Source organism: Puma concolor, chromosome A3 (assembly GCF_028749965.1).
Source record: "Puma concolor isolate L17-30 chromosome A3, mPumCon1.1.hap2, whole genome shotgun sequence".
Lineage (NCBI taxonomy): Eukaryota > Metazoa > Chordata > Mammalia > Carnivora > Felidae > Puma > Puma concolor.
Genome location: NC_141669.1, coordinates 40,867,813 through 40,884,531, shown reverse-complemented (window position 1 = coordinate 40,884,531; position 16,719 = coordinate 40,867,813). Strand labels below are relative to the sequence as shown.

Genomic DNA, 16,719 nt, shown 5'->3' with positions numbered 1-16,719 from the left:
TATTGACCATCCAAATTGAAATTCCCCCCTTCTGGTTTCTTTGACTGACTGTCCTGGCTTCTAAGAACTTTGCTTTACCCTGTGCTGGTGGGGGAAGAGAGCTCTCAAAGGCTGGTTTCTCTCTTCCTTCATCTTCCCAGAAATTCATCCATCCCTCATCCTCTGAGTGAGTGACTCCCAAGTATTTATCCTTGGCCTGGTTCCCAAAGAACCAAATCCTGTTGTGTGCTGTTAGTTTGCTCTGTTGGCACTAAAAACTGAAGTTCTCTCTAATACCCATTAAGCTGCCCATCTCACCTGCCCATTTTATTTGTCTAAGCTCCAAACTATGTGGTCTTTTACCATTTTTATCTGTTACAACAGACCTATCCATTAACAACAACGACAACAACAACAGAAAGTCTCCAGTATAATCTTTCTTTCCATTTTCCTTGCTTTCCTGTTGCACCCCCACCATTTCACTTCTCTCCTGAATTCCCAACCCGCCCAAGAGGCATCCTAACTGGTCCTCCTGTCCATCTTCTGTCATGTACAGATTGATCTTTCCAAAATCCTTGCCCTGATCTAAAGCTTCTGTCTACCTCTCATGGCTTAGAGAATCTAGCTTTATAGACTGTAGTGTTCAGGACTCTGCAGATGGGCACTTTCTTGCCAGGTTTTCTCTGCATCCTGCCCAGGCCAAAGGCTCCTCTTGTCAGGCCCATCTAGGCCTCTGTGCCTTTTTGTTGTTGCTGTGCCCTCCATTCCCTGGCTTCCGTGGTTGTTCTTCAGTCAGGGCACACTCCTTTCTCTTCTTTCACTTGCCTCCCCAGATGTTTCTTCAGGCCCCAGCTCAGGTTTTTCCATGCACCTTCTTAACTCCTCCACCACGTGATTGTTGGCTCTTTCCATTCTATTCTAATAACTTAATAATGCCAATCACAAATTTTATAACTCCAGCAAAAAAGAGCAGACTTATCTGATGTCTGTATCTGGTCTCTCCTCCCCAAAACGAAGCTACTTGCAGGAGTGCCCTTGGCACCACCTGCATAGCTGCCTAGTGTAGTGACACCCCCTAGGTACTTCAGGAGTTCACTGTCTTCTTGCAGAGACATTTTCCTTGTTCAGGACGTCTGAATGTGACTTACCTGACATCTCATACAGCTCTTCCTGGCTACTGGTTGCTGTCCCTTACTGATAGACTTTGCTTGTAAGGAGGGTGAGTAGAAAGAAAGATTGGTTTCAGGAACCAAGAGGGTTGGCACCAAGTGGATGCAGAAGGATTCTGTGGAGTCCGCATAGTTCCCTTTTTTGAGCATCTGAGAAGTATCGTTTCTTGTGCTAAAAGAGTACAATAGAATTTAAGCTTCATTGTAGAAATTACACTGAAGGAACTTTCTTTTTTTTTTTTTTAATTTTTTTTTTTCAACATTTATTTTTTGGGAGAGAGGCAGAGCATGAACGGGTGAGGGGCAGAGAGAGAGGGAGACACAGAATGGGAAACAGGCTCCAGGCTCTGAGCCATCAGCCCAGAGCCCGACACGGGGCTCGAACTCACGGACCGCGAGATCGTGACCTGGCTGGAGTCGGACGCTTAACCGACTGCGCCACCCAGGCGCCCCATGAAGGAACTTTCTGACACCAGCGGAAAACTTTTCTCAGTAGTTGTCCTTTTGAAGATAAACTATTGATAGCATGTTTTTCTAGAGGTGGTGTGGATGAGGGTGAGCTGGCTTGAGGCATCTCTCAAGGTGGGGGCGGGGGGGGGGAAGGGTAGGGGTGGGCAGGGAAGTCCCTGGAGCCACGAGAAGCACCGCTATCTAGACAGCTATGTCTTTCCTGCCCCAGCCTTTGGTTGAAAATTGATTTCTAGTAGGAGGAATCTGTGTTTCAGTCATGGATGTCAGTAGAGGGGTTTCGTTTCTTGCTACAGATTACTGAGTAGAATTATTTGAAGATGCTCTTCTGGACTCTGGGGGAACGAAGGCCAGTCTATCTAGAAAGGCTACAACAACTCGGAAAGACCTGACAATGAGCTATATGTATGCTGACGTTTCTTTTCCCATAATGGCTTTTAATGAAACGTTTGGTGATAGAATTATAAACCTCTAGAATTCCCCTGATGGTGATTCTCATTTTTTTCTCTACTTCATGTCATCTAAATCAAAAAAGGAAGCCTGCTTCTTGTTTTTACAAGGTAACTTGATACATAATGCTGTTATGTATGTGTGATGAAAGCTAGCACGCTTCACACGTGTTCTGAATCACTTGAACGGGGAAGAGTATCTTGTACACCAGACACCAGATCCTGGTGTTCTTCCAGCTGTTTTCTGAGAAGTCTTGCTGAGAAGGTTGCCTTTGACATTGCCTTGCTTAAGGAAGAATCCTGGGAAGATTTCCAGGTTCCATTTAACTATTCATCCAGAGCAAGACAGAATCTCAACTCACCTAGTTCCTCAAGACACCTGTGAATTTCCTAAATGTCCCAGTTGAGAAACTCCTCCGTAATAGTGTTGGGTCTGAGCTGTGTAGCTACAAGCTGCCAACAAAAGCAGCCTCCTCACACTTAGATATTCCTTTAATTCAGAAGTTTCTCATGTTAAATAAATGATTGTTGAAGTTGTCTCCCTTTTTTGTTTACCGGATTAGTAGAGTGCCACTGTTTTTGCAATGTTTTATATTTTCAGCTTTTTTAACTTAACTATATGATTACTTAATTTTATTTTTTTAAAGCTTATTTGGTCTAATGATAAGTATTTTTCAGTACGTAATGTTTTCCTGAGCTTCTCTGAATGCCGTTTCAATGTAGTTTTGTATCACTGCACAGAAACCAAAATAAGTTTCAAATATTAAAGCTATAAAAACATTAAATTTATTAAAATGGCAATCAAATTGATAGAAATAAGGCCTGATACAAGTGAAAGGTCATTAAAAAAAAAAAAAACTTCAGCCTTTGTTCACCTTTCCATCCAGTCCCCCCCCGTATGTACCAATAAATGGGAACACCATCCCTGACCTTTGTACACTCGTTACGTAGCTTTCCACATTCTGATCCTGACTGATTTCCAGCCCCACTCCTCCCTGCCAGGCAGCCCATGTTCTAGGTCTAGGAGGTGGCTGGGTTATTTGTCTTACAGTCAGTTACCTCTGTGGTTGTCATCTGCTGTAACCTTGGCCTGGAACGTTCTTTCAGTCTGCTTCAACCCCCATGAACTCATCTTTCCAGTCCAGTGTTGTAACTGCTAACATCACCCTTTGCTGTGGATTTTTGGAAGATAAACTTTTGAGGCTCAGGTACTGAGCTCCATGAGGGTATCTTGGTGCTGACCCAGTGGAGACCCAATGTTACCGTGAAAATAAGGAAGACAAACCTAGGGCCTGGCTGCATGTGAATTGGATATTTCAATATATACTGCGCTAACGTCTTTACCCCCAACTCCCACAACCACGTTGAGACTACCCTAGGTGTTTCCCCACCCTCTGAAAGAGCCACTGGAACCAACAAAAACAGGCTCTCTGGGGGCCTCTGAACCCACGGAACTACAACCAAAACCATGCCCAGGTTTTGACAAAAACCTCTCTAGGCACCCTTTTCCAACAGCAGTATGGAGCTCCTTTGGTGCAGCAAGGAGAATGAAGAGAAGTCTCAGGACATCTGGCCCAATCTGCTTCAGCTGACCAAGACTACGGAGGGTTCTGTCCACCTGACCAAAAGAATATTCAGTTGGACTCTTCTGGGTTGGGAGGCGATGGGAGCGCAGTGTGCAAAGCACTGCTTGACCAAACGGGCTGCCCAAGTCACTGGGCCACCCCGGGCCTTTTACCAGGGATAGCAGTGTTAGCTCTGAGCAATCACCTGCCCAGCTGGAAGAGGTGCAACTTGAGAACTGTGATTGAAGAATTGTGACCTGTGTGTCAGACCTCTTCAGAAATCAAAAACAGAGTAGAGTGCCTTATGTGAGGAAAGAACGAGTACAGGAAGACATTATGGCTAAGTCCAGGGCTGTGCCATAGCACCAGCCAAATTCCTCAGACTCCACTCTGGACTAATTCTTCTGAGCCTGGATCCTTGAATTGAGATTCTTAAGGTCTAGGTACAAGTTCCGCTTCAGGATGGTGCTGCTGCATAGTAGGGCCCCTTGCAAGGCCCCCACCAACCCACAGGTGAAGACATCCTGGCCTAGGAGACAAGAGCACAGGCCCATGAGCATCTTCCCCAAGCGGGGGGACAGGGAGCAAAGGCTCTCCTGTTCATCCCTCCAAGCTAGGCCACCCACAGATGGCTTTACATCAGGACCAGGGTCCATAGCCTGCTGGGGTAGCCCATCCCAATGTGGAAGGCTGCAGGGGACAGTAGGATCTGCAGACAGAACAGAGTACTTTGGGTGACCGGGAGGCCTGGGGTTGTAGGCCCTAGAGAAATGGGGCAGTGTACCTGTCAAGTAGAGGTTGGGAATGGGGCTTTGGGCCCTCATGGAGGTCATCACATGAGGATGTAGGCGGTCCAGGTCATGGCTGGCCCCATAGCAGGCACCCCAGGGAGCAGCCAGATAGAACTGGTAGGTCAGCGGGGACCCTCCAACCACACTCTCCACCTGAGGAGACAAAAGGCAGCAGAGTGGGAGTGGGGCCTTGTGAGATCCTCGTTTCCTCCCTTTTCTGTTCTCCTCAACTGAACTGTATGCCTGCATGGGTTCCCTGCCCTTCCCTGGAGCTTAGTTATTTCAGGGCTTTATTTCCCTCCCCAAAAGAAAGAGCAGAAATGGCACCGAGAGGTATGTTGTCACTACCACATGGTCTGCCCGCCTACCTTCCCCTCCAGCTGTGGGAACAGTCTCATGACAACCGACATAGAGGCTTCAACAAAGGAGTTTTTGAGTGTTTCATAGTCGCTGTTCCGCTTTCCCTCTGCCTTCTCCTGCCACTCTTCAAACCACTCATAGCAGGTGGGCACCAGTACGATCATCGTGGACCGGTCTGGGGACACAGCTGGGGTTACTAATGCCAGGCCCCTTCCCTGCTCCGGCCCCCGTGCCGCCCCCGACCGAAAGGCCCACCTGGGAACCGGTCCTCCCAAGTGGGATCCTTGGCTGAGGAGGCGGCAATGAAGAGGATGGGCAAGTGCTCTGCAGCCTTTTCCCTGGGCATCGAGACGTAATGCTCCATCCTGAGGGCGAGGGCTGTGGCTGTCGATGCCAGGCCTTGGCTCCTCACTGCCACTGCCCCAAGGACAGGCCAGCCCCCGGGACCCCCCACAGGGATGAAGCTGAGGCCCGCTCCGTAACTGCTGCGGATTCTCCAGCGTCAGAGGAGGAGGCAAGAGCCCCATGGGCTGTGGGCCCCAGCTGACACCCTCCCCCCCCCCCCCCACCCCATGCACACACACGCCTTACGCCTTGTCGAAGTCTGTGTCAAAATACACAAAGTAGTTGGTGGACTGCAGCCCCAAGTCCTCCTTGGTGCCTCGTAGGCCGATGAAAACACAGAAGGCGCTCAAGCCAGGCCGCACCATCTCCAGCTGCTGCCTCACACCTGCCGAAGTGGAGGTGAGGGCCATGTGAACACAGCCGGCAGGGGGAGCCACTCCCTGCCTGGAAGAATTTGCTTGCTTTATCTGCAGCCTCACCCTCGGCGACCAGCCTAGCACCTGGCCATCTTCACAACTCTTGTTTTAATACTAAAATAACAGTGTTGACAGGGCCTGCTCTTCTCTGACTTCTGCCTGGTAAGAACACACCCCCGGGCTCCCACTCCTCTGCCCACCCCCCACTTCTGCTCTAAGTTCCCTTGAAGGCCCAGGAGGCCCAGCTTCTCTAAGCTGGCTCAGTGCCTGCAATCTTCCCTATTGGCTTTAAGTTACGAGCAGATTACTGGGCTCCACACTATACAGACCATACGTACGAACAGTAGTTTGTTATAAGCCTTGATTTCCATATTACATTGAATACAAGCCATCTAGGGGCACCTGGGTGACTCAGCTGGTTAAGCATCTGACTTCGGCTCAGGTCATGATCTCGCGGTTTGTGAGTTTGAGCCCCGTGTCGGGCACTGTCCTGACAGCTCAGAGCCTGGAGCCTGCTTTGGATTCTGTGTCTCCCTCTCTTTCTGCCCCTCTCCTGCGCGTGCACTCGCTCTGTCTCTCTCTCTCTCCCTCCCTTAAAATAAGCATTAAAAAAAAAAAAATGTAGGGGCGCCTGGCTAGCTCAGTTGAGTGTCTGACTTCGGCTCAGGTCATGATCTCACAGTTCGTGGGTTCAAGCCCCACGTCAGGCTCTGTGCTGACAGCTCAAGCCTGGAGCCTGCTTTGGATTCTGTGTCGCCTTCTCTCTGCCCCTCCCCTGCTCACACTCTCCCTCTGTCTCTGAAAAATAAAATAAATGTTAAAAACAATTTTTAAAAATACCACCCCTCCTGAAATAGGTGTTCAAATAGTAACTATAAAGGAACAACCAGATTCACCATTAAGACAACAACAAAATGAAGATTTCAAAATAAAAAAAGCATTAAAAAAGAATACAAGCCATCCAATGAGCAAATATACATAATTCCTAGTGTGCTGAACAGGCTGAACAAGACTTCAAAATGGTAAGCAACGCAGATGAACAAATGCCAACACCGTTCCTGCCAGCTGGCATTTTAGGTTCAGGTAGGGGAAGAGGGAAGAGCACTGTGGAAGCAAGAGCCTCTGTGACAGCCATCTGATGTCCCCTGGAGCTAAGCAGCTGGGCTCCCCCACCTCGCAACAAATGACCCCAGACCAGCCTTCTGGAAATGGCTCCCACAAAGTCTTACCTTTGTTCCCATTCCCAGGACCACCACCTGCCTGAGGGGTAACTGGGCCACTGGCTACTGTGCCTAATTTGTTAAACAAGTACTTGTTGAGGACCTAAAATGTGCTGAATCCTCTGCTAGGCTTTGGGGACACTACAAGGAATCAGATATGATGCCTGTCTCCTGGAAAAGAGGCTTTCCTGAAAGAAGCTGGCTTTCCTAATAGAGGCTACAAAGAGCTGAGTGCTATGTGTAGGGTGACCATAGGATTTATCATCCAAAACAGGCTTTTGAGAGTGAAAGGAGGCGGGATAGCAATTCCAGTAGGACCACAAGTAAGAGACTGACAGACCACTGGGCCATGGGGGCGCCATCAGGACAGAAGGGGAATGTGGGTTTCCACCGCCACAGGGAGGGATGGCGGGCTGCCCTGGGGCCGTAGGAGCACCTTCTCACCCGGGTTCCAGCATCTGGGGCTCATCTCACTGCCGGCTCCCCCTCTCCAGGTGGGATGGGGGTGATCATGGAGAAAACAGGGGGCCCAGGAGTGAAACCATCTAGGTCTCCAGAGGCCCTTAAGAACAGTAACTACCCCACCTAGCCCTTCCTTTCCCTTTTTCTCCAACTAGAAGGATGGGATCCAGGAACCACATACCTGGCAGAAAAATAGAACCTTGGGTCCCAAATAAGGCACACAATTATATCCAGGCTTTTTTCTCCATGCCAGCCTCAGCTTCCCTTATTGATACTGTCCGATGAGTCTTCCCCACTCAAACAACTTCCTCTCCAAACCATCCCCAGGAACCTCCTGAAGGCCCAGCAGTGGACTTAAGAAAAGTGCTCCTATTCACAGAGGCTCCCTCTGCCTGACCACCCCACCTCCACACGACTCCAGCCAGCACTGCCTGCCCCAAAGGCCACCAGACATCTGGTTCTCAACTCTGAGAGGTAGATAGACCTATGAGAACCCCCACCCCCAAAGCAGGTGGAAACAAAGGAGTCCCAGCACCTGGGGGTCTCCGGAGTTAAGCATCTTGGCTGCCACTGCCTGAAACGCTCTCAAACGGGGATTCATCTGAGGCAACATCCAACTGCTCCTCCTAAGGGGGCAAATGGTTTTTCAGCCAGGTGGGGTTTGTGCCATTAGATTAGATACACAAAAGCAGTAAACACTGTAACTAGAGAAGGGAGGGCAAGCTAAACTTGTAACTCCTGACAGGGCGCCCTGGGGAGGAGGCAGGCAGGAGGAGGGGCACTGGGACCCATCAGAGCCAGGGTTCAGGGGACCCGGGAGGCAGGGAGGCAGGAAGTACCAAACGCAAAGTCTGCCAGCTGCCCTGCCACCGGCCAGTCTGCCACACCCCACACAGTGTGAGGGAGGACAGGCCTTCTCTGGCAACAGACGCCAGTTGAGGCCCAGCTGAGTGAAGCTCCACGTTTCTCAGTCCGGACGGGGCCAAGGACCCAGGCTTTCAAGTCAGAACCACCAGTGTTCTCATCTCAGCTTTGCTGCTTTCACCTGGGTGGCCTTGGGAAGTCACTTCACCTGTATGGGTCTCACTTCTCCTCCGGCCCCATAAACATCAGGATGATGACATCTGTCTCCCAGGTGGCAGTGAGGATCACGTGCCACGACAAAGGTAAAGCCTCTCACACAGACTTACCGAGGAAGGGCTCACCCACAGATAAGCCTACTGCCCCTCACCCCCCAAAACCAGGCTTTTATTATGTTTGGACACAGCCTATTAGAAGAGAAGACTGCATTGAGGGTTATTTCTGTCCAGGCCACAGATTTCAAGCACAAGCCCAGAGCTCAAGGGACAGAAGAAAGCCAGAAGGGTACTCCCGCAGCTTCAGCCCCAGCAAGTAGCTGGTTCTTGAAAGAGGTTAAAAAAAAAAAAAAAATAGAACCTTGGGTCCCAAATAAAGCACACAACAATTATAGCAAGACTTTCTTCTCCATGCCGGCCTTAGCTTCCTTAACTGACGTCAGACCAGGCTTTCCCACTCAAAGTAAGTGAAGAATTCAGGGAAAAAAGTAGGATTCAAACCACAAACCCAAGCAGCGTTCCTTTAGGACGCTACCCACCATCATGAACTATTAGCTCTAAGATCTGGGGAAGCTGAAAACAGGCAACAGACTTGAAAGAGAAGAGGGCAAAGCGGGTGAGGTTATAGGGGATAAGGGGTAAATATGCCAAGGACGGAATGAGAGATAAGGACCGAGGGGTCTGTGGGGGTGATTCAATACAAAGAAAGCTGCTTCCCAACCCCTAAACACAGAGGTCTTGCTGGGAACAGATGCTAGAGATGGTGTGCTCGTGCTCACCTGTTCTGCTTAAGGATGGTCACAGGGCAGTCAAGAGGAGCAAGAACACCAGCCTGGCTGGGCAGGCTAGCCCCAGAGGGAGCACTGCTAGGAGCTTCGCAGAGCAAAGTAGCCCAGTCTTTTACCTGGCAGACAGCGGGCATTCTCTGGCAGTAGGTACTTGTAGGTATTGAAGAGTCCTGCGTTGGAGATCACGACGGGGCAATAGATGTTCACCAGCTCCTGACCCTTCTTCACAGTGACACCTGCAGGCACAAGAGCTTGGCTGAGGTTCTTTGCACTCCAGGTTTTACACAGATCTCTCCCAGCCTACACTTTATCTTCTTAGACCTGGGCATCCAGCCCAGCTATGGTCAGGCAGGCAGGCTCCAGGCAAAACTGCAAAGCAAGTGAAACATCCTCAAGCATTCTCCGCCTAACCCCACAGTCACTTGTGCACTTACCTTCCCTGGCTCTCTCCCCACGCCATGTGGGCACCCTTTTCTGTAGCCAAACCTCCACACTAACCGTGACAAAGCTCATGGGCTGAAGCCCTTCCACTGGAATCCCAGGCCCTTCTTCACTGCTGCCAGACTTCTATTTCCAAAATACTCTGAGACCCTCCAATGACACCACAACCTCTGTAAGATAAACTCCAAAGTCTTATACCAGCCTTCCAAGATCTGGTCCCTTCTGTGTCTCCAGCCTTGTCTCTGGCCACACGCACTAAACTATTAGGTGGCACCATATCAAACAGCTGATAGTCAACCACTTTGACCTATAAAAACAGTAGCATTTTGGGGTTCAACCTACTTCCAGATGCCTAAAAATAGTCAGCTCTTTCATGCATCCGTGCCTTCGCACATTCTGTTCCCCCTGCCTGGAACATCCCAAAAGCTCGAGCTAGCTTCTTCTCACCCTTTATGACCTGCCTCAAGCACCTCTGCCCTCCTTCCTCCATCCTTAGTCTGTACCTTTGTATGACACTTTACATCTCAATGATCTTCCCTATGATTAGAAACTTCTTGAATTACAGATTTTCTTTATAGCCATCTCATCTTTTTATCTCCATTTTTTATCACCTAGCACCTGAAAAATACGAGTAATATTCTGAACTGAATTTAATTGAACTGATAAACCCACCTTGCTTCAAGGACCTCTTCTGGCTGGAAGAGGAACTTGCTTGTGGACATCAGAGAAAAATCTCACACAACCAACCACCTCTCCGGTCTCACCCAGCAACTTCCTAGTCTCTTCTACAAATGTATTCTCAGAGATCGCTGATGACCTTTTCTCCCTTGATTTTTTTGTGCAGTGGGCCATCCACACACCTCCTCCTTGAAAGACTTCTCTGGTGAATTCACTGTCACACCAGCCCTCTTCTTTCAGGTCTCTCTCTGTCTCCTTCCCTGATGTTTCTTTAAGCACCCCCTAATCATGGATGGCCTGTTCTGTTTACCAGAGTCCTTCCCTGCACACACCCTCTCCTCACAGAATTCATCCACGGTGGAATTCTGATGCTCTGGGCAGGTGGCAGTAAAGACCCGAGCCAGGATAACGAGATTCTAGGCTCCACTCTGCCATTTACAGGTTGAGGGCAGAGCATCTCGCTGGCCTCCACAATGCCCTTTCAAGTGCCCAGGTTATTTATTCATCCCACCAATCACTAAACAAACATGTATGGAGCCTCTATTATGTGCTAAGATCTAGAGGCATAAAGACACAGCCCCCAGGACGCCCGGATGGCTCAGTCAGTTAAGCATCTGGCTCTTGACTTTGGCTCAGGTCATGATCTCACAGTTTGTGGGTTCGAGCTCCACGTCAGGCTCTGTGCTGGTGGTGCACAGCCTGCTTGGGTTCTCTTCCTCTCCGTCTCTCTCTGCCCCTCCCCTATTGGTGTGCGCTCTCTCTCTCTCTCTCTCTCTCTCTCTCTCTCAAAATAAATAAACTTAAAAAAAAAAAAAAGACACAGCCCCTACATTCAAGGGGATCTTGGATTGCTGGATCCCTATTTTTGCCTATGGAATAAATGATCAAATACTGGTCTTTGGGGACCATGCAATCCTTTATCCTTCCTGCGTCCTTTCTAATCGCTTTCCCTGAGCCCCTGCTCTGGGCAATTTTGGCCCTGAACTCCCCGTGAGGAGGTCGGTTTTTCTATACCTTGTGCTTGTTTCTCTCTGCACCCCACTTCTCTCCCACCCCAGCCCAGGAGCCATGAAGCACGATGAGGGGCTCTCACCACAGGCTTTCCCAGTGGAGTCCAGCAACACACTCTGCACAGTAGCACTGGTCAGGACAGCGCCCCCGGCCCGCTGAATCACAGGGATGGTGTGGAAAGCGATCTCACTGGTACCCCCTCGGGGATAAAAGGCCCCTTCCATGTAGTGGTTCACCACCAGAGCGTGCATGGAGAAGGCACTGTGCCTGGGGGTCACACCTACAGAAGGAAGGAAGGGGCGATGAGGCAAGAGCAGGCGGCAGCAGCATTTAAAGAGGAAGACAGATTCCTGTCAAAAAGCATGCAAACCTCGGTCTGCCCACCCCAGGATCCAAATGATCCCCAGGGCTAAGGGCAGCCAGAGGGCCTATCTATTGCCATCCAAACACAGGGTACCTTACAGATCCGGGGGCCAGTGGGAATGTCCTCCCTCAAAGTGACATGCTGCTGAGACGAGGGAGGACACGGTTGGCTGAAAAGGAAAAGCATCCAGGGCATGGCGCAGGGAATGTGTGCCAGGGAGTCCAGCAGGTAGGTGGACAGACTTCTCACCCAAGAGCTCCAGAGGGCCTTGGGTTTATCCTGCTCCACTTCAGTCAGTCAGGCAGGTTCAGGAAGAAAGATTGAGAGCCAAGAGGGCAACACCTCCTCCTCCAGGAGCCGCCCAGGACTCCAGGCCAGTACCCACCGTAAGTGGGGAAGATGTAGCTGAGCACCGCCCGGAGCTCCGGGGAGGCCGGCAGCTGCCGCAGGACCTCATCCAGGCTCTGGGTGGAAGCACGAAGAAAGGCAGAGAAATGGGTGAGCAGCCCCCACTTGCTGAGGAGCTGAGCTATGCGCAATGGGAGGGTCTTCAACAAGATGGCCAGGACGACTCCATGGGACACCGCCTGAGAAAAAAAATAAGCAGCGAGGAGCCACTGTAACGGAATCACCATTCCAATGGCCTGCGTACCAGCCCAGCACCGGGGCCCAGCAACATTTAGCCCTGGCCGAACTTGGATTTTTAAAAATCTGTACTCTGTGAATTTTTCCCATTCCACATTCAGATGAGTCCTTTTCTGAATATAAATATATTTTCTGAATATATTTGGGCAGAGGCCAACTAGGGTAGGGCTAAGTTCAGGGCAGACTTGACCGGTCCTCCCTTTCTGCCTCGCCCACCGGTCACTGCACTAATGAAGGTCAGCCTTGTCGGGAATAAACGGGGGGTGGGGGTGGGGGGGTCCTCAGCACATCCATGTTACCTTAACCAGCTTTATATATTTGTCAATGGCAGCTTCCTCCTGGGGAAACTTCTCCTTGAGGCCCTGAATGTAAGCTTTCTTCCCACTGTACATGGGGAACTCTTTTCGGCCGTTGGGTCCTTCTAGTACCATGATGTCAAACGGAGAAGACAAGGCGACCCATTCCAGCTGCCCCTCAGTGATCTGGTCCAGGATAAGACGGCTACTCTTGCCCTCTTGCATGTGCCCGACATAATGGATTCCTGTTGGGAGACAGAAGAACAAGGTGTCATAGGGATAAGGGAGCTGATCCCTGGAACGGTAGATAAAAGAAGCGAAATGAAAGAGGTAGTCCTGCATGGCTGAGTCCGTGCCCGGAGAGTGCTACCCACAACTTTCTGTGGGGAGGTGCTGCAGCAGAAACCACCAGATCTCTACCCAGTTCAGCTCCCCGCGGTGATGGCTGTCAGACAAAGAAAGTGGTGCCCAGAGAGAAGCTGGGGCCTCCAGAACAACAGAAACGTCCAGTGTCATCCCACAGTGGCTGCTCCAAGCCTCCTAAAGATACAGCCATGTTCCCAACCCCTTCCCACACAAGCCTTACCTGTGTCAAATTCCAGGCCATTCTTTCCAAAAGTATGACAACAGCCTCCTGCCTTGGTATGTTGTTCCAGTACCAGAACTCGCTTGCCGGCTTTGGCTAGAATCGCAGCTGCAGCCAGGCCCCCAAAGCCACTGCCGATCACCACTGCATCCAGCTTCTTTGGCACTCGGCTGACTGAGAAAGCTGCAGCAGAGGGAAGAGTTAGAGGGTGAGCTTCTCAGGCAGGGGCAGCAAAAGAGCAAAGACACGGAAACCAAGGAAGGCTCTGCTAGCTTATACAATGCAAGAAAACTCCAGTGCAGTTTGGCATGAAGCAACCGACTAAAATATCTCACACATTGCACCTGGGAAATACTCAGGACCAGCCAGGCAGATTAAAGACAGTGATTTGGTCTTACTGGAGCCGATTTAACTAAAACCAATATGTACCTGGGGATTTTACCTACTTTAAAGAAAACAAACACAAACAGAAACAGAAAGCTGACAATAATAATACAGGCTGAGAAACTTAAGTGCAGATAGAGAGCTAGGGAAGAAAGAAACAAGGAAACGGGGGACACAGGAGAGTGCTGTGGGCAGACTGTGGCTCTTGGAATTGTCCATTCATAAGTCGGTTATCTTTGAAAAATACAGGGTCTGTAGGCACCAGTGGAACAGCCTGGTCCTATGATGGTTCTTCAAGATCCTGAAGCAGAGGCTTGAGCAGGACAGAGCTGAGAAATCATTGCACCACCCTTTCATATCAGAGAAGTCTGGAGGCAGAACTAAGGGATCAGCACCTAAGCAAGATAAAAGGACAGCACATGGTGCCACGTGGGCACTTCAACACGTGATCTGTTCTTTAAAGATCATTCTTGAACTGAGATTTGGAATTTTTCCAAGCTGCAAGAGAACTTGGGAAACTTTTAACTTTTCCAACATTTTTAGAAAAACGTCTAGGGCGCCTGGGTAGCTCAGTCGGTTAAGTGTTCGACTTCAGCTCAGGTCATGATCTCGCAGTCCCTGAGTTCGAGCCCCGCGTCGGGCTCTGGGCTGACAGCTCAGAGCCTGGAGCCTGCTTCGGATTCTGTGTCTCCCTCTCTCTCTGCCCCTCCCCTGCTCACACTCTGTCTCTCTCTCTCTCTCAAAAATAAACATTAAAAAAAGAAAAAAAAAAGAAAAACGTCTAGTGAAAAACACATTTTATATCACAATTCAAAATAGAAATAAGTATATAATCTAAATAACGGGAGTTGAAGTTTCACAATAACTGAAATAGAAGTATTACAGAACTATGTATGATGACTCTGATATTTTCTGTTCTACTACATTTTGAAATACAACCTACTAAATCCAGTTCATGATCCACTAATAGATCACACAACCTGGCTGGAAAAAGTTACATCAGTCATCTCATTTTTATTTTTTTTTTTAATTTTTTTTTAATGTTTATTCATTTTTTGATAGAGAGAGTGTGGGTGAGAGAGGGGCAGAGAGAGAGGGAGACACAGAATCTGAAGCAGGCTCCAGGCTCTGAACTGACAGCACAGAGCCCGACGTGGGGCTTTAACTCACGGACTGTGAGATCATGACCTGAGCTGAAGTCAGATGCTCAACCAACTGAGCCATCCAGGTGCCCCAGTCATCTCACTTCTAGACCAACCCGAGAGAAGTGGAGTAATTTGCTAATAATGGCTATGCAGTAAATTAATGACAGAATCCAAGCTAAAACCCTCATCTCAGAAGTTCAGACTAACAGTCTTTCCACTTAAAACAGTATTGTCTCCGCCTGTGTCACAAGATGTATCACACAGAATCCTAAAATTTACAAGTGGGAGGGATCTTGGAGATCAAAGAGGAGATCTAACTTTTTTTTCTTAAAGCAGCACAACCCTTTCTTTAAACCTTATGAGGAACCCCAAAGTATGTTCTAAAGATGATAGTGGAGATACTCTGGTTGACCAAAGAGCAGCTCTCAGCCTGAGGCACCCTGTTGAGCCTCTCCCAAAGTTTTAGAACCAACCATAAGAGTTGGGACGAGGCATAGCCACTCAAATCACTTGATGGGCGAAATACAATTTCCCACACAGGTTGGAAGAGATGTGCAGCTCCTCCATGCCCTTGAACCATGGGGGAGAGTAAGGGGGAAAGTTAAGGTCTTATAACCAAGTGGGGGAAAGGTCTCTTCTTGTCTATCCTGCGGGTCGTGGACCTGTTCCTGGCTATGCCATTGGTGAGGGAGCATGAGGCAGGCTGAGGGGCAAAACACAATCTAGTACCCGCCCCCCCCCCCCCCACACACACCCAACTCCAGGTGGGATCTGTGTGATAATCCTTGGACACTCCTGGCTACCCAAGAACAAAGGAAAAGGGTTTAAGTGCTTGCCATGGTGATGTGGGAAACTAAGGCAAATGAAAAATTAAATTCCCTTACTGCCTACAGCCCAATGACGAGTCCTTGAAATTGGTAGAGTGACCTCCCTGTCAGAGCTTAGCTGTTTCAATGATGGCACTTTGCTAGGGGCAAAAGAGAACCTGAGCTTAGCACTGTCACAACCTTGAGGACCCATCTTGTAAGTCTACTTCCTTTATCTCAATTACCCCAAAATATATGTTGGCAATCATACTCCAAGCGTATGGCCTCCCAATATACATCTATGTATAGATGTAACAGAACCTCTCATGACTGAGGTTCTGTTAAACGGTAATTGGTGTTTCCCTAGGAACAGCTCGCCCCTCAAGGTCCTAGAAATCTTGCTTCCAAAATACCTTAGCGACTTACTCTATCCCTGACCCCCTCCCAACCTGAGGGTATATAATGAGTTAACTGTCACAACCTCAGTGCAGCTCTTCCTGCCCATGGGTCCTGTCCCTGTGCTTTAATAAAATCACCTTTTTGCACCAAGAATTTTTTCTTGGCCCCAGGCTCAGGACCACCCCACCATCACCCCCAAAACTTCATCGCCATGACCTCAGAAAGCGGAGGACAGGACATAGTGGGGCCACTATGGCCTGGGGGCCTGCTTGGGCAAAGTCTGTCACCCGTAGGAGACACGAAAGCGGGGCGCCTCCACTTTCAAGGAAGCCCTCCCAGCACTTTACATATGGGGAAACTGAGGCCCAGGTGGGCAGCGGATCGCCGTGTTGGAATCGGAACGCAAACCTGAGAGGCCGCCCAAGTACAGCCTTGGAGCCCTTCTCGCTGACCTTGCTTGAGAACCTTTTTCCTGGCCTCTTTGTCGGTCACCAGCGGCGCGGAGGGCCGCCTGACGTCCTCGGAGAAGGGGTTCGGGGAGCCGCCTGCGAACGGCCGCAGGTGCCCTTTGCAGAGGACCGCCAACAGCGGCACAACCAGCAGCAGCAGCAGCAGCAGCGAAAGCCACATAGCGCCGGCGGGGCCCAAGGACGGGGTCCGCAGATACGACCCCCAGCCTGTACTGCAGTGCCCCCGCCGCGCGTATTTATCCTTCCCGGCCAGGAGGCGGGGGCAACATCGACCTTTGATCAGCCAGAACCTTTCCGGCCTGGAGCCAGGAGTCCGGCGCGGACTGGCCCTCCGGGCGGCTCGTACTCCTGCAGCGCCAAGTTTCCCAGGCTGCCGGGAGGCGGGGCGCTCCGGGCCCGGAGGCTG

The 16,719-nt window shown here is 50.0% G+C and overlaps 1 protein-coding gene across 1 annotated transcript; it reads right to left on the bottom strand.

Annotated features, from left to right (window-relative positions):
* Positions 1–2,828: 2,828 nt before the first annotated feature.
* RETSAT (retinol saturase) lies at positions 2,829–16,690 on the bottom strand. Its single transcript, XM_025932242.2, has 11 exons — positions 16,296–16,690; positions 13,110–13,292; positions 12,527–12,768; positions 11,968–12,169; positions 11,301–11,498; positions 9,205–9,324; positions 5,373–5,511; positions 5,037–5,146; positions 4,790–4,956; positions 4,415–4,574; positions 2,829–4,159 (listed from the first exon to the last, which is right to left on the bottom strand). Exons 1-11 carry the CDS (start codon positions 16,471–16,473, stop codon positions 4,026–4,028), a joined length of 1,833 nt encoding a protein of 610 aa, XP_025788027.1. The 5' UTR covers positions 16,474–16,690; the 3' UTR covers positions 2,829–4,025.
* Positions 16,691–16,719: the final 29 nt, after the last annotated feature.

Excerpts from the sequence above, each read along its gene's own strand:
- RETSAT (XM_025932242.2), bottom strand. The coding sequence starts at position 16,473 with ATGTGGCTTTCGCTGCTGCTGCTGCTGCTGCTGGTTGTGCCGCTGTTG. Across the intron at positions 13,293-16,295 it reads GAAAAAGGTTCTCAAGCAAG|CTTTCTCAGTCAGCCGAGTG; the intron begins GTCAGCGAGAAG and ends CCTCTGCTGCAG. Across the intron at positions 9,325-11,300 it reads CTCCACTGGGAAAGCCTGTG|GTGTCACTGTGAAGAAGGGT; the intron begins GTGAGAGCCCCT and ends TTGTGCCTGCAG.